Source organism: Quercus suber, unplaced genomic scaffold (genome assembly GCF_002906115.3).
Source record: "Quercus suber isolate HL8 unplaced genomic scaffold, Cork oak 2.0 scaffold_182, whole genome shotgun sequence".
Lineage (NCBI taxonomy): Eukaryota > Viridiplantae > Streptophyta > Magnoliopsida > Fagales > Fagaceae > Quercus > Quercus suber.
In genome coordinates this window covers 897,518-923,154 of record NW_027069640.1, presented here as the reverse complement: position 1 = coordinate 923,154, position 25,637 = coordinate 897,518, and the positions used below count along the sequence as shown (strand labels likewise).

The window sequence follows — 25,637 nt, the reverse complement described above, 5'->3', positions numbered from 1 at the left end:
TATCATTGTTATGTTTTCATACAGTTGACTCAAATGGACATATGTTACTAGATTTGATCATGTGCTATGTCTCACAGGTTCTGCTGCTTGATAAACCTACAAGTGCCTTGGATCCAATATCAACGGAAAACATAGAGGATGTCCTAGTGAACCTAAAGAAGAAACAGGGAATGACTATTATAATGGTCTCTCACAGCATCAAACAAATCCAGAGGATTGCTGATATTGTCTGTCTCCTTGTGAAAGGTGAAATTGTTGAGGTGTTGAGACCTGATAAACTCTCAAAAGCCAAGCATCCTATGGCACTAAGGTTTCTTCAACTCAGCTCATAAATGCCTTTTTATTGTGTTTGTGTGTGGGGTTCTCTTTAGTGATAACCAGAGGAAATGCCACCTATACAAAAAAATCAATCAGTATCTTGACTTAATAATAAAAGGCAATCATCATTATGGAGTTGATATTATAAGTTGAAATTCTATGAAGTGAATGTCATAGCTTAATGATAAAAATCGTTGTTGTATATTTTTCTCTCTCCATGTTGATGTACACTGTATTCCAATGAAGTCTGGACCATTATCAAGATAATATTTTGGGTGCTTATCTCCAAACTCTGGTGAGTTATTATCTTGGCATTTCCATAGAGTCTTTTTGAGGAACCGTAAAGGCTAATTTGCTCTCAGGCTTAGTTACTCGCTCTTTAAAGAATCAAAATTTATAGAGCTCAAGAGCATTTCCCCATTGACAATCTCAGAAAAGCCTAAAAAATTTATTAAAAGAGGACAGGTACAGAAGACATGCTGTGTTTCTTAAATCCAAAATCCTTGAATGCATCCATATGTCATAAAGGTGATGAATTTAGCTATGTTCACTAAATACTCTTAGTCTTAGATTGCACAAAGCATTCCACTATTCTATTTAGGGATACCCATGTGTTGGGGTTTTAAGACTAACTAGTTACTAACCCGTGTGATGCACGGGAAAATTATTGCGTATGAAAATTTAAACAATATTCTTTGTTTCTTCCTCTTTGATTGTACATTGAATTCTAGTCTCAAAAATTCCTACTTTTGATATGAAATATTAATTTACTAAATCAAAAATATCAATAAAACTTAAATTACAACTAAAAAAAAAACAATCCATAAACTTAAATTAAGTGCTCGTTTGGATTGGGCTGAAATGCACGTTTGTGTCAGCGCTTTTTTTTTTTTTTCCACGCGTTTCAAGCCTTTTTTTTAACTGTTCATTCACTATTGCGGCTATTGTTCATGAACAGTAGCCGCAATATTTGACTTTTCCTGTGAACAGTGCACACCGTGCACTATTCATGGACCCACAAATTTCACTTTTTCACAATTTTTTCATTAAAAATAGGTCACACGGTACTATTTACACATTTAAAAATTATTTGCTACAGCGTTTTCAGTTTTCAGTTTTCAGCTGTATCCAAACGGACCATAAATCCAAACACAAACAAACGAACAAAAAAGAAGTCTCATATTTACAATGACGATTCAAATATAATATGAATTGAATTTTTATAGAATAACACTAATCTTTTAATTAAGGAATTTAATTTTTGTTATTGAGTATAAAGCTTGATTGGTATTGGTTACTAAACAATTAATATTGAAAAGAGTGTTCGTTCAGCTATCACAAAAATATTCTATTTCTTGATAATGAATATAAGATAACCAAAAAATTAAATAAAAACTTATTCTTCACCATGACACCAAACCCCCTAGCCCTAATCATGGTTCTCGCAATTTAATTCCCATTGTCCATGACAAAGTATCCCTATTACTCACTCACCTATATTAGTGTGTCCATATTCTCTTTTCATTAATAACTTACAACTGCTCCATGTTGCCTTAATAGATGAACTTTAAAGTTTAAAGAAATGATAACTTCAACATGTGACATTTTGCTAGGCCACACATTTATCTAGTTGCTGTTATTAATCAATACAAAGGCAGGGAAATGAACAATTTTATGGTACAAATAGCTTTACAACATAGCCCGAGTCCTCAAACAAAGCATACAATATTGATAGACATTATAATGAATAGAAACTACACTTGATGTGGCTCATTGCATAAGTAACAACATATTAACGCCTGTCCAAATCAAGCTTCAATGTTGTTTCTTCTACTTGCTTAAACGAAAAACCAAATCCATTTGCAATTAGTTAGTCTTAGTGCATAAAAACTTGGTAGAAATAAATAAGCCAAACAAAATAATAAAAAAAGAATCTTAACTGCTCTGGAGTTTCAGTCTTGTCTCTCCTACTGCATATCATATCAAATCCTCCCTAACAAAAAGAAAATGCGAGCAAATTAAAAAAAAAAAAAAACTTGAAACAGTTTCTATATTTAAAATGACATATATAAAGAGACAAATTAATGAGCAAAATATTGTAAAATACCTAAGGTGGTGTGGCACATAGGAGGTAAAAGCAATGATATTTTCTTTTAGAATTGGTAATCTAGCAAATAGGTGGACTTTCTAGCAGATTTGTTCTAATTTCTGCCCAACTATATCTACCTAATAATGTCACTATGACCTTTTCAAAAAAGAAAAAAAAAATGTCACTATGACATGAAAGAGACATTATAATGAGAAGTTCAAACAAATATACCTAAAACATATGCATAATTAAGAAATATATATGTAGTATGTATAATTGAAATGAAAGAAATAAAAGTGTAAAGATAGTCTTCATTGAAAAGCAAACCATGGCAAACTAATAAAAACCTTAAGTTGTTGTTTTGAATTGTTTTGGCATTGCCAAAGGCCTCAAGAACTAGGTTGGACTGTGATATTAAAGGTCAATGTGGACATAAACCTTGATTCTTACTTAATCCTTTTGATAATATGCCAAGCATATACTCATTTAGGAAAATTTGAAACCCAACTGTGCGTCCTTCTACTCCAGATTGCCCGCCTAAGTGTGCAAGATATCTCATGAGCATCTTTGTTGTCTCAATTTTAATAGCACCTCTATCTCCACTAACCAAAATTGAATTGTCTTTTCCTTCACTAATCATTGCCCTATTTTCTTAAACAACTCATCAAATAAGAAACTACCACCAAGAAGTGATATGAATTGCATACATTTGAAATGTAATTAACTTGACCTAGATATTTAGGAATGATGCGGGCCAATAATAGGAGTATGAGGTCTAAGAATGGCTACATATAATTAGATGCAATTTTTTGTTTCACTTTACCACAATTAATTTATAAAACATGCCTATCTAGATGATTTCAATCAAATTTAAAGTTGTAGCTATTTAGTTATATACATATATTAATAAAGCAGGTATAATCCGGAATTCATTCCTGTTTAAGATGATTATTAAATTTTCTAATGTTGCACTTGGGTTTTGATGATGGAAAGTTCTAGTGTACATAGTACTAAATTGCCACTTATGTTGATGACATAGTATGCCTAAATGCACATTAGAAAAAATGCAATGACCAATGGCAACTAAAACCAACAGGCACAAACCATGAAGTGGATATAAACTAATGCAAGAGTAAGTAAGACATTTTGTCAAACACATGGTATGCACAAAATTTCAACATTAGAATGTACCATAAAACTGATAATGAACAATCCTAAGTGTGGGATGAACACATCAAATGGTTCAAACAATCAAAGCCAAGTCAGAAATCCACACCTCATGTATCAATGTCTAAGATATAGGATTTTTTTTTTTTTTTGAATAATTTCTAAGATATTAACAATTTTTATTATAAATAAAAGAAATTAATAGTTTAAAACAGAAATATACAACTTATTTACACATTGAATAGTTCCTGTAACACAACAAACAACAACAACAACATAACAAATAGACATAACAAATAGATAGAACAAACAAATTGAAGACTATCAAATATACGAAACTACAAAACTAATTAAATTATTCCATGAACAGTGTAAAGCCAAAAACCCAACTCTTCCATGGCTTTTATATCATAAGAAAGCACACGATATCTGTCTTAATTGATGTTAAACCTTCCAATTCGCAAAATAAAATATAGAACCTAGAATTCAAAATAATACTGTTGGTTTTTTGGGACAGTGAGAAACCAACCAGCAAGTGGAAAAATAGGATTAATAAGAAAGATGAAAGATTTAATATATAGATTCAATATAGCTAGAAAATAAGAATGAGCATACCCAAAAGAAGTAGTGCTCCAATGGCAACTAAAACCAACAGGCACAAACCATGAAGTGGATATAAACTAATGCAAGAGTAAGTAAGACATTTTGTCAAACACATGGTGTGCACAAAATTTCAACATTAGAATGTACCATAAAACCGATAATGAACAATCCTAAGTGTGGGATTGTTCATTATCGGTTTTTTGGGACAGTGAGAAACCAACCAGCAAGTGGAAAAATAAGATTAATAAGAAAGATGACAGATTTAATATATAGATTCAATATAGCTAGAAAATCAAAATGAACATACCCAAAAGAAGCAATGCTCCAATTAAGTAACCCAGTAGTAACAAATTCAACACCCTAGGTAGAAACAAATGTAAAAAGGGGGAAAAAAAAAACAAAAACAAAAAACAACCATCAAACAAAAGAATAGAGCATAGCACGAAATAGTAAAAGGTGACAGATTTAATATATAGATTCAATATAGCTAGAAAATCATAATGAACATACCCCGAAGAAGCAATGCTCCAAGTAAATAACCCAGCAGTAACAAATTCAACGCCTTAGGCAGAAACAAATGTCAAAAGGGGAAAAAAAACCATCAAGTAAAAGAATAGAGCAGAAAAGAAATTGGAATGGAGGGATACCTCAACTGAACCACCCCACTTACATCAGTATTTATATAGATGTGAAGAGAGGAAGGAAGGAAGGAAGACAGAGAAGCTGCCGTTAGAAACCAAAATAGAAGCTGAAACTGTAGATTAGGAAGATGAAACCGTGAGTGAAACAGTAGAACAAAAGCTGAAACCGTGAGAATCAAAACGTGGGGAAGGGGAAGGGACTAAACATGAAACAATGAAACAAAACGTGTGATTGGGAGATAGGAAGTTGTAACCGTGAAAAAACATCAAGGATTTATATGAAAAGGCTTTGGTGTGGGCTTGGGCTTTATAGTGGAATTAAATGTGTAAGAAGTGGACTTTAAAGTAGAAATAGGGCTAGAAATAATTTTATTTTTATTAGTATTTTAAAATTGGTAAAATCTATTTTAAAATTAAATTAAAAATTCAGAAAAGAGGATGGAAATGACATGGATACTGACGTGGCTCAATGTGAGCGTAGCAACATTAAATGCTACGCTTAAACTTTTAGTAATATATAGATGCTAACCTCTCTATCTAGCCTCAGTCCTTCTCACATTTTTGGAGGCTGAAATATACAAAAGTATAGTGAATCTGAAGCCCCAAAAAATAACTGGAATGAACCTAAATTTAAGTTTGAATGCAGAACCAAGTTGAGTAACTAAATTGAGATGAATGATGGATTGGAGCTTGTAAAAATGATGTCATTCACTTAGAGAAATAAAAATGTAAGTGAAGGACCATAACTAATTATGAACATTGAGTAATCAGCATGAGATGGTTGAAAACTTGAAATCCAATAGTCTTTAAATGAGAGGCAAAACAATCAAACCAAGCTTGTGGAGCTTGTTTAAGCCCATAGTTCAATTTGTGTAACTTGCAAACATGATCAAGAAATGCAATACCAACAAAACTAGGCGGTTGAGGCTTGTACATCTCCTCTTTGAGGAATCCATTAATAACATCTAGAGAAAGAATAATGCAAACTGTAGCAGTATTGATAACTGAAAGTTTCCACAAAGCCTTGTTGCTGATGATATCCAATAGCAAAGAGCTTGGACTTATGCGGGCAATGGAACCTTTAGGGGACACTTAATTTTATAATCCCGACGGCAACAAACTACATTCCTGTTAAGAGGGTGCAGGAACCGAGGTCCACATGACATGCCCTGATTTTGCAAGGCAGAAAATTCTTCAAGCATGGGATATGGCGATGGCAGCATGCCAAACATCAAGCTTGGAAATAACACTAAAAGAAGTAAATTCAATGGTGGGAGTAACCACGTAGCATATATTCTTTTTGGAAATTTCATACTTATTAGAATGAGTTTGCATAGATGTGTGTTACAATGTTAGTAGGGGAAAACGAGAAGAGAGGGCCAGATGAAGAGGGAGGAAGAGTTGAAACGGGAGAGGTAGAATGAGGAGACGATGGGACATGGAGATAGGTAGTTGCAGGAGTCAAAGAAATAGGGAAAATTATTCCATGGTTTGGGACTATGCTCTCTGCCTCTCACAGAGGGATGGGCCCAATGGCCCCTATGTGAGAGGGAGCATAGTCCAAGATTATGCAATAATAGCCCAAGAAATAAATGGATAAGGACCAACAATGACAAGCACTAGCCACGATTTGAACAAAGTTACTCTCCAAAATAGTTTGGAGTAGTTTTGAGATAAACTCTTTAAACTTATTATATATCCCCTTTTTTGGGTACGAATTTTAAAAATCTAACCGTTGAATTTCATGTTCCTTATGTTCTTAATATGCATATCAAATTTTGTTCAAAGTGGATATTATTTACAATTCGATCAATAAAATTATTTTTTTATACACAATTTTAGATTTCAAAAACTTGAAATTTTAACATTTATTTGATGACATAGCACTTGATTTTTGATCTTCTTAAAATTTTGCAAGTGTGAAAGATATAACAAGAGCATGCCAAAGGTGATGACAAGAAACTAGTACTATTATAAATAATAAATAAAAGAAATATTGGAAGCTCAAGGGCAAGGCAATTAACCCCATTTGCCTGCCCCTTGCTCCACCAGTGATGACAAGAAAGGTGAGTGTAAACTAGGACTATCCATATGTCAATCCAAGTTGGGTTTGGGCTCTACCTAGATTCAACCTGATTCTGGCGGGTGGTAGAATGGGAGACTTGCCGCCAACCAATAACTTCAATAGGCCAAATCAAGTTTGTTGTTCCACAGTTTGGATCAGTTTTAATTGAAATCGACGGAAGCGACGACAATCTCAATTTTGATGGAAAACAGCAAAGATTCGACGAGATATTGTCAGATTAGGTTGAAATTTTGTCAAATCTAGCAAGATCTGTTGACAGATCAGCCAAAACTCGCCGGATCTAATTGAAAATTCACCAAATTTGGTGAGATCTCACTAGATCTGGCTGAGATTTCACTAGAGTTTGGTTAGAGGAGAGAAATCAAACTCAACCTGTCAAAATCGAATTATGCCATTGTCGACCACCACAGCCACTGGATCAAATTGGATTTGGTCGAGTCATTTGTGTTGATCGGTTCGTCAAATCCCTTGGATAGCCCTAGTTTAAACACAAAATTTTAAATTTGGAAATCAAACAATTGAAAATGTTTCACAAATGTAAATTTTATTGATAAATGAGTGGGTATAATTCTCTATTTATATTCTATAACAATATAATAATCATCTTATTCAATCTTGGAAAAGTCAAGAGTAGTGTTGATGTAGTCTTGATTCAAATACTAAATATCCTCCACTTTCTTGGAAGATGGATTGAAAGATATTTGTAATGGAATTGTGATGAATCTCTGGTTATGTGTTTGTTAGATACTTCTCGTTCTTCATTTATTCTTTGAATGTCATTTGTGTGTTCTTCGCCTTTGAAGATTTGTGGCAAAAGTTTTTCGAGGTTCTAAAGCTTGAATTTAACGAATCTTCAATAGATTAAAGTCCTTGCAGTTTTGAGGACCTTAAAGCTTGACACCAATAGAGCTCTAAGACTTTGAAGGAATGTTCATTATATTTGAATATCTTGATATAGAACTTCTTTAGGTTTTTAGAAGGTTGAATTTAATCAACCATGTGTTGGCTTTATTCCATGCCAAATTTTCTTGTAATTCAGCATGTAGAAACCATGTATTTAGGTGGGAATTATGTAAGGGTAGTGTGTGAGAAAGTGTGAAGAAAACTCAAAATGTGTGCACTCAAAGGAGTCTCCTGACTGGATCTTGCGACTGGCTTGTGACTGGCTCGCAACTAGCAAGTCAACAAAGTGGCACACATGTAAAGCATGTAAGGAGTTGAAGGGTCACGACAGCTGGAGCACTACAAGACAAAAAGTACAGTCTGGACTGGAAGTTATCTCGCGACTCATTCCAGTTGCGAGGCCAAGTCGCCAAAATGTGCTATTTGGATGAAAATTGACTTTTCACATTCCATCTCATACCCTCTTATAAATACCCTTATTCTCACGAAACGTAGGTGTGGCTATTTAGAGGAAAAAAAAAAAAAAAAAAACCCTAAGAGAGGTTTCTACAACACACCCACTCTATTAGAGAGAGCTACTCATTCTTAGAGAGAAATCTTTATAGTGTCTTCTCATTCCCTCTCCCATTGTTATACCCATTGAGAGCAGATTTGTATCCAAAAACTACCCACACCCATTCAAAGTGTTAAAAGTGTTTTTGGAGCATTAGGAAGCATTGGAAGATGCCAAGGATGGAGGATGCAATATGGGCTTATTGCAGGATCCGGTAAGGTAGAGAAGACAAGGTTCGACGTAACCCTGTTGAAGCGAGAAGCATGGAGGGCTTAGGTGCATCGGGTAAATTAGGCTTGGAAGGTCTATTGCTATTTATGTATCCCAACTTTATTCTCTAATGAATCATTTGACTGCTTGGAGAGTGGCGAGAGGTTTTTCACCGAGCACTTCGGTTTCCTCTCCGATAACACATCGTCATGTTATCTTTGTGTTTGCATCTGTCTTCCCTTACTCTTTACCTTTTAATTACTGTTGTGTTTGTGATTAATTTTGGTTTAGAGTGTTTTACCAATTTGTGTTTAGCTCATATTCATCATTCCGCACATATATTGTTTGTGTATAAGCTTGTGTTGGTAATTTTGATATCGGGGGTTTTAACGTTCATTGGTGTTTTATACGCTAATTGAACTTTCAGAATTAAAGGTCAAAATTTTTTAAGTTCTTGGAGGCTTAAGAGCTTGATTCTAGTAGAAATTTAAAGCTCTGAAAGATGAATGTTCATCCTATTCAAAGATTTGATGTAAAAGTTCTTTGAAGCTTTTGAGCTTGAATCCGACAAAATTTTGACAATTAAATTTTTTGGACACTTTGGAGCTTGATTCCAACAAAGCTTTGAGACTTTTGAATGTGTCCTTCTACAAGACTAATGAGAGCCTTTATTTATAGGAGTCTTAAGTATGTTTAACAACACATGATTGGTTTTGATTGGTGACACATGTTATAATTTAAATGGAGGAACTTTCAATCCTGCTCTCTAAGGGATACATGACATCATTTGATTAGCCAAAGTGTCTTAATTTTAAATAACACATGGCAGTATTTAATTTAACTGCATGTCTTTGTTTTGAATTAAATTATTAGCATTTGTTGACATGTGATTAGCTCTTAAATATTCTTTGTAATTTTTATTCAATAACACTTGGAAAAAATCTATTGCTCTCCGAATAATAACAGTGGTCAATAGGACTGGGATCTATTAAGTAGCATGAGTACAAACTTAATAGTATGATGTGGATATTTGTGATTGGTCAAAAATTTTCCTTTCTATAGTGAGATAACCAAATGCTTTGATGAAGTGGAATCTGGAACAAAGAAGAAGAGGATGAGAGAGAAGAAGAGAGGAAAGGAAAAGATTTCTTATCCAAGATGATACGCCATGAGGTGTAAAGATGATTGGAAGATGATCAAGGCAATAATAACCTTTAGAATAAAAGTGGCATAATCAAGGAATACATGTTGGTTCAATGATCAAACATAGTCTCTGAATAGGGACATAGTAAAGAGCAATAAGAATAGCCAAAGGTTTTAATGGAGAAATAATTGGGGGGAGATGACAAAGCAAATTTTTTACCAGAGGAAATGTGAATAAGTGCGTGTTTGGCTGGTAGATGAAAAGGTAGAAAAATAGAAAATTGTGAGGATAGAGTAGTGGGAGATATAATATATATATTTTAGTTTTCTTTCATGTGCATTTGATTGGGGGAATGGAAAAGTATAAGGCTTTAAAATTCTTTTATTTGGATGAAAAAAAAAAATGAGAGGATAAAAAATTATGCTTATATAAATTTACTATCATGCTCCTATTACATAAAAAAATTAATAGTTTATAAAAAAAATGCATTTAACAAAAAGAAAAATAGAAACTAACGTGAAGCGGGGGAGAGGTGAAAATTAGTAATTTCCCATCTTAAGCTCGTTTTCTCCCCAATTTGGGAAGAATAATTTCTTCACAAAATCACTACCATTCTCTCTCCTATTCTCCCTCCTTCAAAAAACACATCCCAACCATTTTTTTTAATCTTATTTTCTCTTCTCTCCACAAATCACTCAAATTTTCTCTCCAATCAAACGCACCCTAAAGGTGGCAACAAGTAAGACATTCAATAAAAAAGAAGAAGTGAAGAAAGCATAATACCAAAATTGGAAAGGAATTAAAGCTCTTCTTTGACCCCCTTAAACATTGGAATTTGGAGATTTTTATGAAATACAAATTTGTAGCCCTTTAAACTATCTTTCTCATCCAACTTCAATCACCTCAACCAAGTATCTGAGCCAAAGGTTATGTCAAAATCAATAAGGTTATGTAGTCTAAAATCCTAAAGCAAATTGTATTTGTATTTTTAATTTTTATGCAAATTTCCTTTATTTCCTCACTTCATTTGGGCTCAAATGAAATCAGGATAAACTCTTTAACTTCATTAAGGTCCTATCAAAATTTAGTTGTTAGTCATTTTCATTACACAAATCTACTCGTACCTTTCTTTCATAAATCTTGCTAGAATTAATTTCATTCTCTGTCAAAAGATATATTCATGTATTAAAACTCATTTTAAGTACAAAATTAATTACTAAACATTATTCTGAAAGTAGAAATAAAATGCAGGAATGAACACAAAATAAGCATGATAATGCATTCAAATAATAAGAATGAGTGGTTTTGTGTGAGTCGTGTAAATTAGGTATTGAAGTCGCATATTGGATGCTAATAATAAGAATGAGTGGTTAATAACTTAATGTAATATAATTGATACCAAACCCACATGCTTAAACTTTCCTCTAGTTTGATTCAAGTTCTTGTTGTTTATAAACAAGTTTCCTCTAGTTTAATTCAAGTTCTTAGTTGTTTATCTTATAGACTGTTTAGGCATTGAATTATTCCATTGGCTTTGATGCTTGCCATAATGCAGCAAACCACCTTTAATCACATCAAACAAGAGAAAATTAATATCATTCTAAATAGCTTATCCTTCTGTTACCATACCCTCTCGACCAGTCAGTGGTTTAGTTGCACATAAATTGGATCACAAATGAGTGGAATATGTATTACACAACTAGTTTTGGGAACAATCGGCCCTACTGATAACAAATAAGTGAGAAATACCACCTTCTTTGTCTTTGTATAAATGGGACTTTGGCTCCATGCATGCATGCCGATCACAGATGAGTGGATTGTACACAACTGGTTTTGGGAACAATCGATCCTACTGATAACAAATAAGTGAGAACTAGCTACCACATTCTTTGTCTTTCTATAAGTGGGACTCTGGCTCCACGCATGCATTATCATGCTGTCATAAGCAGTGAAAGAACCACTTGCATGATTGGTAATAAAAAGACAAGCACAAATTAAAAACAATAGAAGGAAAGAGAACAAGATATATATTGTAGGAAAAATATAGATCAAACGAAAAAAAAATGATCAAACGGTAGTACGATATACAAACGTCATATATACTTGTAAATTGATTTAAATTTTTTTTCTTTTTTTATGGGAACTTATAAATTGAATTGGTAATGGATACAGGGAAATTGCCGTTGCACTACACACTACATGACATTTGGAATCTTGTGTTCAAAACATAATTTCAATTATAAATTTGAAATTGGTGGAATCGTGTCTTAAAAACACAATTTCAGAATTTACCTAAAACCCACGATTTCAACATCAGATTTTTTTTTCTTTGTTGATATATTAGTATTTTGGAAATTTTTGAAAACAAAATAATAGATTTATTTTTTATGTAATTTGTTGGATTAGGGGTAGTTTGGAATATTTCCAACCCGCAAAAAGGTGGATTGATTAAAAAAATTTCCCTGCTCCGCCTATATACATATATATATATATATAATAATTTTTTTTTTTCCCTTTAATGGTAGGCATGGCCCTCCACCCTTGGCTGTTGTTCCGGGCCTTTGTATGGGGTCACTTGCTAGGATTTCCTTTAATGGTAGGCACGCCACTTGCTAGGATTCCTTTTGCCACTTGTGCCACTTCCATAGCCCGTAGTTTTGCCAACTTGCTAGGATTCCCTATGGCTAAGATGATGGAACGCCTCTTGAGTCTCTTGACCCGAAGCTTTGCCACTTGCTAAGATGATGTGCCAGTGTAACACCAACTATCTTGAGTGTTGTTCATGGGATATCATATCAATTACATGCAATTCTTAAAATAATTAAATAAATTGGCAAATATCCATAAGATCAAGAAATTTACACTTTGTACTATAAACTATGACTTTTATTACACTTTGCACTATGCATTAATTTTACTGTAATGTTCGATAGAAATTTATAGCACATGAATTGCATGTGAGTTTTACTTAAGTGACATAATGTTAAAAGACCAAAACCCCCTTTTTCCAATCAATTAAGAACAAAATTTTCTTTCATTATTTTTTACTCCTCTCTCTCTCTCTCTCTCTCTCTCTCTCTCTCTCTCTCTCTCTCTCTCTCTCTCTCTCTCTCTCTCTCTCTCTCTCTCTCTGTNAGGGGCTATATCTTTCATTTATAATAAGCTTTTACAGTAAACTTTATAATAATAATAATTTTTGTTAAAAAAAAAAAAAAAAAACACCTTTCTGCACATGTCATTAGTCATTTAACGAGTCAAATTTGGTGTGCGGGTGAGATATCTGGTCATATTCATATTCATATTCATTCGTGTCGTGCATGAGCTGTGTAGTTCCTCCTCTCTCTATACTTTTCTTTTTTATTTCTCTCTCTTCACACTTCTATAAATTCCGCCAAGCTATTCTATAACCCTGCAAACCCACCAACGCTCTAAAAAATAATAATAAGAATGCACACAAAACTCAGCCCCATGGCTTCTCTCTTTCTTTTTATTTTTATCTTTCTCGCATCTCTCACTGTAAGCACTGACTCTGACTCGCACAAAATAGATCATGAATGTGGAAGTAGGCTAATTGTGTTGAGTCAATGTGTTATACTTATTTTAACGCATATATATATATATATATATTAGATTCCTTGGTATAGTAAGAGTGTTTGTAATTCTTGGTAGTAGGAGTCCTATAGTTAACTACTGCTTTACTTGTGTCCTAGTGTTTGGGAGAAGATTATATGTGAAGTGAGTCCCATGCATGATTAGAAGTTGTTGAGTCTCACTTTGTTTCTACGTTCTCTTAATAGATCATGAATGTGGAAGTAAGCTAATTGTGGTGAGTCAATGTGTTATGCTTATTTTAACGCATACATATATTTATTAGATTCCTTGGTATAATAAGTGTTTGTAATTCTTGTAGTAGGAGTCCTATAGTTAACTACTGCTTTACTTGTGTCCTAGTGTTTGGGAGAAGATTATATGTGGAGTGAGTCCCATGCATGATTAGAAGTTGTTGAGTCTCACTTTTGTTTCCACGTTCTCTTAATGCAGGTTGGGTCTGCCAGTGATCAAAACCCATGTCCCAGAAGTCCTATCTGATTCGGTATTGGAACAAACAGACCGGAAACAGCCACACCAAGCCAGTGTTTCCCCTATCCAAAGCGTCCCCATTAAGCGCAGTTGAGTCAGCCAGTTTCGCCAAACTCGCCAGCACCCACAACCACAACGCCTCTCCTCTCGACTCTCAGCCTTCTGTGCGTCTGCCAACCTCCTCTGCTTCCCTGATTCTTTGACTCACACAGACGCCTTCTGTTTAAGATACTCCGCCAACTGCCCGCCACCTGGCCACCGCAGACCAGAGATCTCACACCACCGGTATTTTCTTCCGGGAGTCGATGTTAAAGAAAGGGACGGTGATGCCATGTGGACATTAAAGATAAATTGCCAGAAAGGTCCTTTTTGCCGCGCTCCATTTCGTCCAAACTGCCGTTTTCTACGTCCAAAATCTCTGAGCTGAAGCGGGTTTTTCATGCGGGTGATAATTCCACCATGGAGACTATGTTAGTTGAGACCTTGACTGATTGCGAGAAAGCTCCTAGCCTAGGCGAGACCAAGCGGTGCGTGGGCTCAGCTGAGGACATGATCGACTTTGCAATCTCGGTCTTGGGTAGTCGAAACGTTGCCATTCGAACAACCAAGAATGCAAACGGGTCAAAGCAGAGTATAATGATCGGGTCGGTCAAAGGGATCAACGGTGGGAAAGTCATGCAGCAAACGGTGTCTTGTCATCAGAGCATGTTTCCGTACCTAGTATATTACTGCCATTCGGTTCCAAAGCTCGGGTCTACGAAGCGGATATATTGGATCCAAATTCGAAGGCTAAGATCAATCATGGTGTTGCCATTTGTCACATGACACCTCGAGTTGGACCCGAATCATGAAGCTTTCTTGGAGCTAGGGTCAGGCCGGGTCAGATCGAGGTTTGCCATTGGATTTTCGAGAATGATCTGGCTTGGACAGTTGCTGACTAACCGTTAGCACACCAAGATGGTAAGAAAACAGCAAGTTGATTTATTCAAGATACATAAGGAATTTTAGTTTGCCACACCTTGCTTAGGTGATAAGTTGTAAGTGATGAAAAAAAAAAAAAGATAAATATTATTTTGGTCTTCAAACTTTACAAACAATTTTTTTTTTTTTTTTCATTTATAAACTCTAAAAAGTTTATTTTTTGTCCTTAAATTATTAAAAAGTTTGTCTTTCATTCCTAAACTATTAAAAATATTTTATTTTTTTCCTTGAACTTTAAAAAAATATTTTTTTCATTCCTAAATTATTAAAAAAAAGTTCTTTTTTTCATCTCTATTTTTGTCCCTAAATTATTGGAAAAAAAAAAACTATTTACAAAGTTTAAGGATAAAAATAAAAATTAAAAAAAAAAACTTTTTAAAGTCTAGAGATAAAAAACAAATTTTTAGTAAAATTTAGGAATCAAAATAATATTTTACTCAAAAAAATACTATATTCATGTGAACAAATTAAGTTATTGGTTTACTTTACATCCAGATGCTGCTTATTAGTACTACATAATTTGAGTTTTGATCAATGTTTTTAAGGCCAACTTCAAAAGTAATTGAACTCCATATGGAAAACACTATTTTTACCTTTCTCTTTATATATCATTAATGGTGTGTTTGAATGAATCTATTTCTTTTGATTATTTTGTTTAAAGAAAAAATTGAAATTAATGTATCTATTTTTTTGATTGCAGGAACATCCTCGCTAGAGCTTCACTAGATGATTGTAGGTCTTGATTCAACACATATATGTATCATGAAGCTAATAAATGTGTTGATAGTTTTTGTATTTTAAACTTGCCCTTCATCTAATATTTGTGTATTTATGGGAAGTCTAAGGAATAGTTATTCCTAGACTAGTTTAATTATGTATTAAGCTTGTAATATATATATATATATATATATGAACTTTCTCTAAATGGGAAGTCTAAGGAGTACTAGTTACTTCTAGACTAGTTTAATTATGTTTTAAGCTTTTAATGCAATATATGGACTTTCTCTATTAATTTATGTGTATTTAGGGGAAGTCTAAGGACTACTTACTCTCTCTATTTTTTTTTTCCTTCTTTCTATTTTTGAGTTCAGGACTATTTACTCCTTAAATATATATTTTTTTAATTCTAATTTAATTGTGTATTAAGCTTGTAATATATAGTAGGTTCTAGTTATCTTAACTAATAAAATCTCTTGTCATCAAATATGAGTTTTGAGATTTAAATCTCGTTTACACTAAAAATAATTAATATCTTGGCCTAATAATAATAGACAATAATCATGAAGCAAACGTCAAAAGTTGAAATTTTACTGTGTTATGGACTTTCTCTTTATATATATTATTACTAAAAACTTTCATTATTTCTTCCACAAAATCGGTTTTGGCAGTATCAAAAATTATTAAAGACAATTCACTATCCTAGGAATTATTGAAGTTACTAGGGCATTAGGAAATTATTTTTGATAGTTACAATGCGGCGCTGTTTATTTGTCACTATGCAATATTGTTCATTGTACTTTTCCCTTTTTACTATTCATGTAGCTTTTGTTCCTTTATAAGGCATACGAATCAAGGACACAACTTATGTCTAGTGCACTAATGCACTAGGCACAATTCCAACCCACGAATCAACTGTGTTAGGCAAGCCTTACACATTGCTTACTTCAAACCAAAAAAATAAATCATCTTAGTATAAGCCTTGCCTTGTAACCCTATCCTTCCTTCTGATATCAATCCTTGTATAATAATTAAAAATTATAATTATAATATTTTTAAATATTTGAATGAGTATTAGTGTTTAAATTACTATTCAAAAATTTCAAGAATCAAGTAAGTTTTTAAGTTTTCAAAAACATATTTATTTTCAACGTTTTATGTTGTACCATTCATTTTGTTCTTGAAACATATTTCTTTCATACATATTCATCCATATTTTCTCTCTTCATCTACTCATTGTACTCCTCCTTGGTTCCCCAATTATTATCAGAGCCAAGTTCTCTTGAAAATTTGTATTCATTGTTTTTATTATTGATTTGTAATTCTATGAAAGAGTGTCTTTATGTTGCCCTGGCGTTATTTAGCAGAAGTCCATTGGTTAGCCCTTGTTTGAGATTAAGAGTTTAGGGTGGCCCTGTTAGTGTTCCCCTAAGACAATTTGAGTGTGTCGATCTAGACTACAGTGATTTTTTTTTTTTTTGAATAGAGACTGTTAGGTTTAACGTCTTGAGACATCCAAAGATGCAATTAAAACGCGGTCATTAAACCCAAAACCTTGAGCATGCCAAATCAGTGTCTGATACAATCGAAACTGAAATTAAAGAAATTAGACAAAAAAGCAAAGGTAGAAAAAAAATTATATTAGCAATACTAAGCCCTCATTTAGGAGGAGTGAATGAAATAGAATGGAAGGAAATAAAAGAATAAATATTATTCTGTTCCCTTTGTTGAGAGTTTTAATGGAGTGAATGAAAAGTTAATTCTCTTGTTGGGAGTTTAAGTAAGAGAAAACACTAATTCCTCTTTATTCCCTTAAAATCTCAAATTTTTATTCTCCCAAAATTTTCAAACTTAGAACTTGATTTAAACTAGGATAAAATTTAACTACAAAATTAGTTGTAGGCTAAGACTACAACCTTACTTAATATCTTTTTATTGGAGATGAATTTTGACAAATCTACCATTGGATTACATCTTCTTCTTATGTCCTCCATCCTTGCTAAATTTCTAGAAAATTAAAGATAAATAGCTATGTCATCAATAAATTGTTTAAATTGCAAGTTTTTGTAGTTTAAAATTGTGTATAGAATATAAACTTATAGATCATATAGTAAATAATATCCGATTGACACAAAATTTGACATGTATATTAAGAGCATAAAGAACATGCAATTTCTCCACTAGATTTTCAAAATATATAATAATATTTATTTTATTGAGTAAGGTTGTAACATTAGGTTACAACCAATTTTGTAGTTAAATTTTCTTCTTTAAACTATATCCTTTTTGTTTTTTTAAGTGGGTCTAGTACCTACTCAAATCTAAACCTTTAATTGGTGTTATTTTAATAGTGATCGTTGATTTAAGTTTAGTGCGAAACCTATTACTGGTAGACTAGGTTAGTATATAAAAGCCAAAATAATAATAATAATAATAATAAAAATAACAGATGAGGCTCTCGCAACTTCATATCGTTTCTCGCGTGCTCCCTCTTTCTCCTTCTCTTAAAGAAACTCAGATTGCTTCTTCTCCCATGTTCGTCAATTCACTTTGTCCCATCGACGTTCTCATTTACTCACCATTGAGGGTTACTCGTTTTGATTTTGTTTAAGGTAAGAATCAAGAAAACCCTAATCTCTCTATCATTGATTTGTGCCCCTTTTTCTTTTTTCATTTTCAAGAAAATTTTAGAATTTCGCTCTTAAATTTCATTTAACTATAACATTAGGTACCAATTTTGTTCTTTCTTATAAATGGCACAGAAAGTGCTTGTTGAAATGCTTCTTAGGAATTCAATTTTTCCAAAACGTTTGGCTTTGTGTTCTGCTCATCAGGGGGTGTAGGTTCTTGATAGTGTGGTGTTGAAATTTTATTTGTTTTTTTTTTTTTTTTTTTTAGTTTTTATTTTATTGGTATGTATTTAAGGTGGAAGGGTTTTTATAAAGAAATAAATTTCTTTCTTCTATGTCCTAGAGAGGACACGGTTATAGAGTTGCTATTTCTTTGTTCTATTTTATTTCTTTTCTATATGGTGTACATCTAAGTTGTAATTTTGTAGCTGTTGTAGGCTGGCAGCATCTCAGAATCAAATTTTAATTTTAAATTTTTTTTTGAGTGTTTTCTAGTTTTAGAGTTTGAGAGCTTTGTTTCTCGCATTTTCTCGCATTTTCTTGGAACCAAATAGAGTAAAACGAAACAAGTTCTAAAATAGTATAGTCTACAGTCAACAATCAAATCAATCATAATTTTGGAAGACATAATATAACACACAACAAAAAAACAACAAGAAACAAAAACAACAAACAAAGAGTACTTGCAAATCAAGTTCTAACTACTATTCCTCAGGCCTCTTAGTTTCTCATGTTAAATTTTCTCAAACACGACAATCTAGCACAGAATGGAAATTTTTTCTTGCATTTTCTTGGAACCAAATAGAGTAACACACGAAACAAGTTTTGAAATAGTATAGTCTATAGTCAACAATCAAATCAATCATAATTTTGGAACAAAAACCACAAACCCACATGAAAAGATCACAGGATAAGAAAAACAACTGAAAATGTACTTCAAAAGTGGGTTTAGGAGAAGAAAATCACACCTGAGAGAACTGGAGAAGGTGCTTGAGAGTGGAGACTGAGTGAGAATGGAGAGGGTGAGTGAGAGAGGCGTGACAGCGGAGAGGGTCTATGTAAGAGTAAGAGGGTGAGTAAGAAAGGCATGAGTCTATGCAAGAGGCGTTAGAGACTTGGTTTAATTTTGAAAAAGCCTATTAGAAATCGAGTCTCAGAGACTCGGTTTCCAGGTGGCTTCCACATGGATGAACCACATCACATACAAATCGATGCTTATAGGGTCAAAATAAAACTCGAGTGTCTAATACTCGAGTTCTAGGTGGATGCCACGTGGAAAAACGCCAACTCAAACGCAACTCAAAACATAGAAATTGAGTCTTTGAGGCTCGATTTATAAGCCATAAATCAAGTCTTTTAAACTCGAGATGTTAGTAAAAAATATAGTTTTGAAACAGTGCCTACTAACTATATAGTTTGGCAATCATGGTTAATTCCAATTTTCCCCAACTTTCTTCTTTAAACTATATCCCCCCCTTTTTTATGTGGGTCCAGTATCCACTCAAATCTAAACCTTTAATTGGTGTTATTTTAATTGTGACCATTGATTTAAGTTTAGTGCAAAACCTATTACAGTAGACTAGGTTAGTATATAAAAGCCAAAAAAAAAAAAAAATGAAAAACAGATGGGTCCTTTGCAATTTCATATCCTCCTTCTCCTAAAAAACTCAGATTGCTTCTTCTCCCATGTCCGTCAATTCACTTCATCCCATCTGCATTCTCATTTACTCACCGCTGAGGGTTACTTGTTTTGATTTTGTTTAAGGTAAGAATCAAAAAAACCCTAATCTCTCTATCATTGATTTGTGCCCCTTTTTCTTTTTTTGATTTTGAGAAAATTTTGGAATTTCGCTCTTAAATTTCATTTCACTATAACATTAGGTACCAATTTTGTTCTTTCTTATAAGTGGCACAAAAAGTGCTTGTTGAAATGCTTCTTAGGAATTCAGTTTTTCCAAAATGTTTGGCATTGTGTTCTGCTCATTAGGGGGTGTGGGTTCTTGTTAGTGTGGTGTTGAAATTTTATTTGTTTTTTTTTTTTGTAGTTTTTATTTATTGGTATGTATTTAAGGTGGAAGGGTTTTTATAAAGAAATAAATTTCTTCTTCTATGTCCTAGAGAGGTCACGAGTATAGAGTTGCTATTTCTTTGTTTCTATTTCATTTCTTTTCTATGTGGTGTACATCTAAGTTGTAAGCTGTTGTAGGCTAGCAACATCTCGGAATCAAATTTTAAATTTTGTTTTGAGTGTTTTCTAGTTTTAGAGTTTTAGAGTTCGAGAGCTTTGTTTTTGTTGTCTAAGCTAATAAAATTTTCTGAGTTATAAAAAAAAAAAAAATTAAAGAGATTGAAGATCAAAATAATGAAATGTTTAGAAACATCCTATATATTTATATTGACATGGTCAATCAGTCAATAGCATTTTTGGATGGCTAACTAGAATGAAATGGGCTGCTAGTTTTTATGCTAGTGCTTGCTCAATGGCAATGTTTATTTATTTATTATTTATTATTATTTTTTTGACAATCTCACTAGGTAAATTGAGTTTTTTCTTATTCATATCTTCATATCAACATATGCTTATTTTATTTCTTGAAAATTTGTTTATATGAAATAAAGAGAGTTGGATCCCCTGGCAAATGCTGTTGAGATCATTTCTAATGCCACTACTTATGTTTAGTGCTAAGTCCAAATAGTTGATACACAAATAAATTATAGAACTTGAAAGATACATATTAAATTTTCTTTTCTTTTCACTTAGTACTTTGAGGTCAAAGCAGCAAATGATGATTCGTGTTTTAATTCTAATTAGGCAAGATAACTAAGGCTGCATTTGTTTCAGTGGTAAACTAAAATCTGAAAACATTTTACATCCAGGTGGGTGTTTGGCACCACTTGAAAATAACAATCAAACTGAAATAGAATTCAGTTTGACGGTAAAATAAACTTCCCAAGCCATAAATTCATTTCAGTTTCCATTTTACCTTTAAATGATTTTCAAGACTCAGAGAGAGAGAGAGAGAGGGAGAGAGCGAGCAAGAGGAGAAAGCACAGGTGGCCACCCAGCCAAGCTTTGGCCAACCCAATCGTGCCGGCCCCACTACGCCCAAATCGTGCGCCAGCCAAGCTTTCTCTTTTTCTCCCTACTTCCTCAAATTTTCTTCTCCCTTGCTCAATGTCACCAATCTGGCTGCCACCGACCACAGCCACTCCACTTCACCCCTAAACCCACCTGATCTAGCCGCCGCTGTCCTCCATCCACCCCGATCCTTTCTTTCCTGATCTATCTCTCTTTCCCTCAATCTCTCACTTTTTCTTCCTCCTCTCACCGATATATCATGTAAATGTTTTTATTTTGATTTTTGGTTGTATTAGTGTATATTTTGAAATTTTCTGTTATAAAATTTGTTTGGATTTGGAGAAAATGACTGAGAAAATGTGAAAATTTGTAGAAAGTTAGCATTTTTAGAATGTTATCAAACATTGAAAATTGTTTTTCGGACTATTTTCCATTGCGGACCAAACACCCAGATTCACTTTCCCCTGCATTCATTTTACACTCGAAATTCGATTTACATAGAGCCAAACGCAGCCTAAGAATAAAAATGAAAATTTACAGGAAAATTAGGAGCAATTCTTAACTAGTAAGTATTGCTTACAATTTTTTTTTCTTAACTAGTAAGTGCTTTCTTTCGTTTTGTTTTTGTTTTTTGTTTTTTTTTTTTTTTTTGGTTACAAAATTTAAGTTTGGCTTTGTTTTATGCCCAAAAGCTACTTGATTATTTCATCAAGTCATTCATGTAATTATACTATTAATTATTTTTTAACCTTCTAGTGAACATGTTGATTATTAGCTTTGCACATTCCTTTTATTAAATTTGTACAGTTGAGATTTTTTTTTTTTTTTTTTTAAATCTTAAAAGCAAGGTAAAATTGTTTTGTAGAATTTTGTGCACTTGTTCCGAAGCTCTCATTCTTGATTTTAGTTTAACTTTGGAGTGTGTATAATCTTAGAATTGATCTATATAAATTAGATATATGAATATATTTTATTTAATTGCTAATTTTGGAATGCATAGGAGATCTTCACCACAACTGCATAGTTCTTCGCCAATCTTCACCACATCTGCATACAAATCTTAGGTAGCCATTCTTCATCCCTTTTCCTTGAATTTATCATCGAGATTTGGGGTTTTGAATGGTGGGTTTAATGATTTATTTCAAGTGAAAGTTCCTCTATGTATTCTCTATCTTTCTTCACTCTCTCTCAAGCTCAGCTCGTAGTAGGTTTAACAAAAGTTTTTCTATTATTTTTTTGGGCTATTCGATAGTTTTTTTTTTTTTTTTTTTTTTTTTGGAGCACTAGCATTAGGAATGTTGTGAAATATGAATTGAAATTTCGTAATAGGATTTTTCCCCAATGGAAACCCATGTGAAAATTTTCCTTTGAAGAATCCTTCAACAAATGTGTAATGTGAAACTAGTGTATAAATCATTGCACTCATTCTGGTTTTTCATTTATGATTACCAGTGTATCTTTCTATACTGTGTTATGCAATCAATAGACACTATTCTTCATCTCTCCCTGATATTTGCTCTGAAATCTAGTGAACTTAGGACTATTTGTCATTGAGTTCATCTTTGGACTAGTGTGGCTGCTTGATGCATCATTAGATGATGAATGGTTGCTAAAGCTTACCTCATAAAAGAATTATGCAAATCTGTTCCTTAATGCCATAAGGTATGTCAAGCATGTCAACGCAACAACCCATATTAGGAAAAGTCATAGATCTCTACCCACAATTATGAAGGTAGTAAAATGATTATTTTGGGTATAGGAAGAATCGAGGGAGAGATAAGTTGTCTTTCTGGTTTTTATTATTATTATTATTTTAAATTGATTTTTGTCTATTTGGTATGGTGTACAAGGATAACTATGTGCTAGACTTTTGGGTTTGTTTTGATTTTGGTTTTGAAGGCCTACAAGACAATTGCAATGGTAGGAAGGTGATAAAATTTTGGGAGGGACAGGTGCGCTTGCAGGCGGGACATGGTTGTTTTGTAATTTGTATAAAGGATGGGAGTGTGGCTTTTCTCATAAATGTCAAGGAAGATTGGTCTCTGACAGAGGACAAGAGAAGAGGGGACTTCCCTGTTTTGTTCTTGATGGTGTTTTTATTTTTTGTTAATGTATATTATGTTATGGGCTTTAGGCCCAGCTAGTTTACTTGTATAATACACTTGTACTTGTACTACACTTTACTTGTACCACACACATATACTTACTTGTACTGCACACATATGCCTCCTATATAAAGGTACGCATGTATATTCCTTGATTATGAAATACAATACAATCATTCAGTATTTCTAACATGGTATTAGAGCAACTGCTTTGACCTTTCTCTTAGCAGTCTTGTCTCTTCTGGTGTTACTCCACCCTTATCACTTTCGCCATCACAATAGCCGCTGCAGCCACTCACCGTTGAACCTCTGACGCCTCTCAGCCGTTGTCCTTGGGTTTCGGGCTAGCAGCCGCCATCGTTGAGGAGTCTCGAACCACACAGACCACTACAATCACCGTTTCTGCCATGCATCTTGCTCCGATAACCTTTTTGCAAGTACCATAGTGATCGGCTTGCCTCGATCTACACAATCGTGGAAGTGTCGCAAGCATCGGAGCCTGCACGCGCCCTCAAGCACCGCCCAAAGAAGCTGCGCCTCAGCCACGCGCCTCACGCGCCACCCCCAGGTCCTACTGACGTCATCAGTGACGTCATACTACCACGTCACCTAGGGCTGACGTCATCATCCACCCTTCTGCTGACATCACCCACCACATGCAGCTGATGTCATCGTTGACCATCGTTGACTGGACCTTTGGCCTTAACCGTTGACCTTGACCATTAACCAGAGTTGACTTTGACCGAGGGTTGACTTTGACCGTTGACTTTTCTACAAGGTTGACTTTTGCAGTCCAGGTTCTCCTTACCCAGTTTTTTGCGTAGATTTCGTTTTACAGTCTATTTTTGCATACTGTGTTTATAAATGGATTAAAAGGATGTTTTTCTTCCTCGCCCCATCAATACTGTATTAGAGGGGAACAAGAATTATTTATCTTGGTCTCAAGCTATGCGCAGTTTTCTTAAGGGTCGCATGCTCTAGCATTACTGTACTAGTGCAATTACCATTCCTATCAAGGGAGCAAGTGAAGAAGATGTTGCCTTCCTTGGTCGCATGATTGAATGGGATAGTCACAACCACATGATCCTCACATGGATTCGGAATACTTCCATTCCCTCCATCTCCAATCTATTGGGCAGCTTTGATGTTGCAAAATCAGCATGGGATATGTTGGCTAAAAGGTACTCCACTACTCACGGATCCATGAAATATCAGCTAGTAGTTGAATTGCATCAACTTTGACAAGAACCAGGGCAATCCATCAATGACTACTATGATCAGCTTCGCTTCGTTTGGGACCAAATTGACCTTTCTGATCCAATTTGGGCATGCTTAAAGGATGCTTAGCAATATGCTACAGTTAGAGATGAATTTTGTCTCTATGAATTCCTGATGTCACTTCACAAGGACTTTGAGCCCATCTAAGGCCAGCTTCTTAATTGCAGTCCTCCTCCCTCTCTTGATACTGCTATAAACGAGTTGGTTAGAGAAGAAGCTCGGCTTGCAACCCTTCAAGCCCAGAATAAGTTCAATGTTTTGGCTATTACTCCTTCTGCTCCTGCCATTGAGCAACCTCAGTAATCAGGTGATTCCTCTGGCTCTAGCAATCCTCGCAAGCAAACCAACAAGAAGTTCTGAAATTATTGCAAGCGTCCTGGCCACACCATTGAGAATTGTTACCGTCGTAACAAATCTACTGCTGCTGTTGCTAATACTGAGCCTACTCTGCCGATACCTTCCATTTCAGCTAAGTCCCAGTCTTCTGGATCCACTATCAACCTCTCCCTCACTGAACTACAGGAGATCATAGCTCAGGCTGTTCGTATGGCTGGTAATGCATCTCTTTCCACTTCTCTCTCAGTTCTGCCCGGTAAGTCTCAAACTTGACTTTTTGATTCCGCCTGTTGCAATCAAACTTGACCCTGCACCACATCCTCTTAATATTCATATAGTTGAGGGTTCCACCATGCATGGAAATAGTCTAGGTTTTGTTTCGATCTCTAACCTCTCAGTTCCTAGGGTCTTTCATGTACCTGACCTATCCTATAATTTGTGCTCTGTGGGACAATTAGCTGAACTAGGATATCACCTTATTTTTTACTATTCTGGGTGTATTGTGTAGGATCCGAGGATGGGGCAAGAGCTTAGGACTAGTCCTAGGGTTGGGCGTATGTTTCCCGTGGACAATCTTCATCTTCCACCTGTTACTCCTGTCTCTGCTGCTGCAGCAGTTTCTTCCTTACCTTCTCTCGCACTTTGGCATTCTCGTCTTAGTCATGCCCCATCTACTCGGGTACAACAGTTAGCTTCTAAGGGTCTGTTGGGTTCTGT

General features: G+C 34.3%; 1 protein-coding gene across 1 annotated transcript; it reads left to right on the top strand.

Moving 5' to 3' along the window:
* Window positions 1-59: 59 nt before the first annotated feature.
* On the top strand, window positions 60-15,787 carry LOC112034046 (polygalacturonase-1 non-catalytic subunit beta). Its single transcript, XM_065778416.1, is given in 6 exon segments — window positions 60-310; window positions 13,756-13,807; window positions 14,022-14,129; window positions 14,131-14,539; window positions 14,542-14,754; window positions 15,476-15,787. Coding segments are annotated over 5 exon segments (1,014 nt in total). The 3' UTR covers window positions 14,736-14,754; window positions 15,476-15,787.
* Window positions 15,788-25,637: the final 9,850 nt, after the last annotated feature.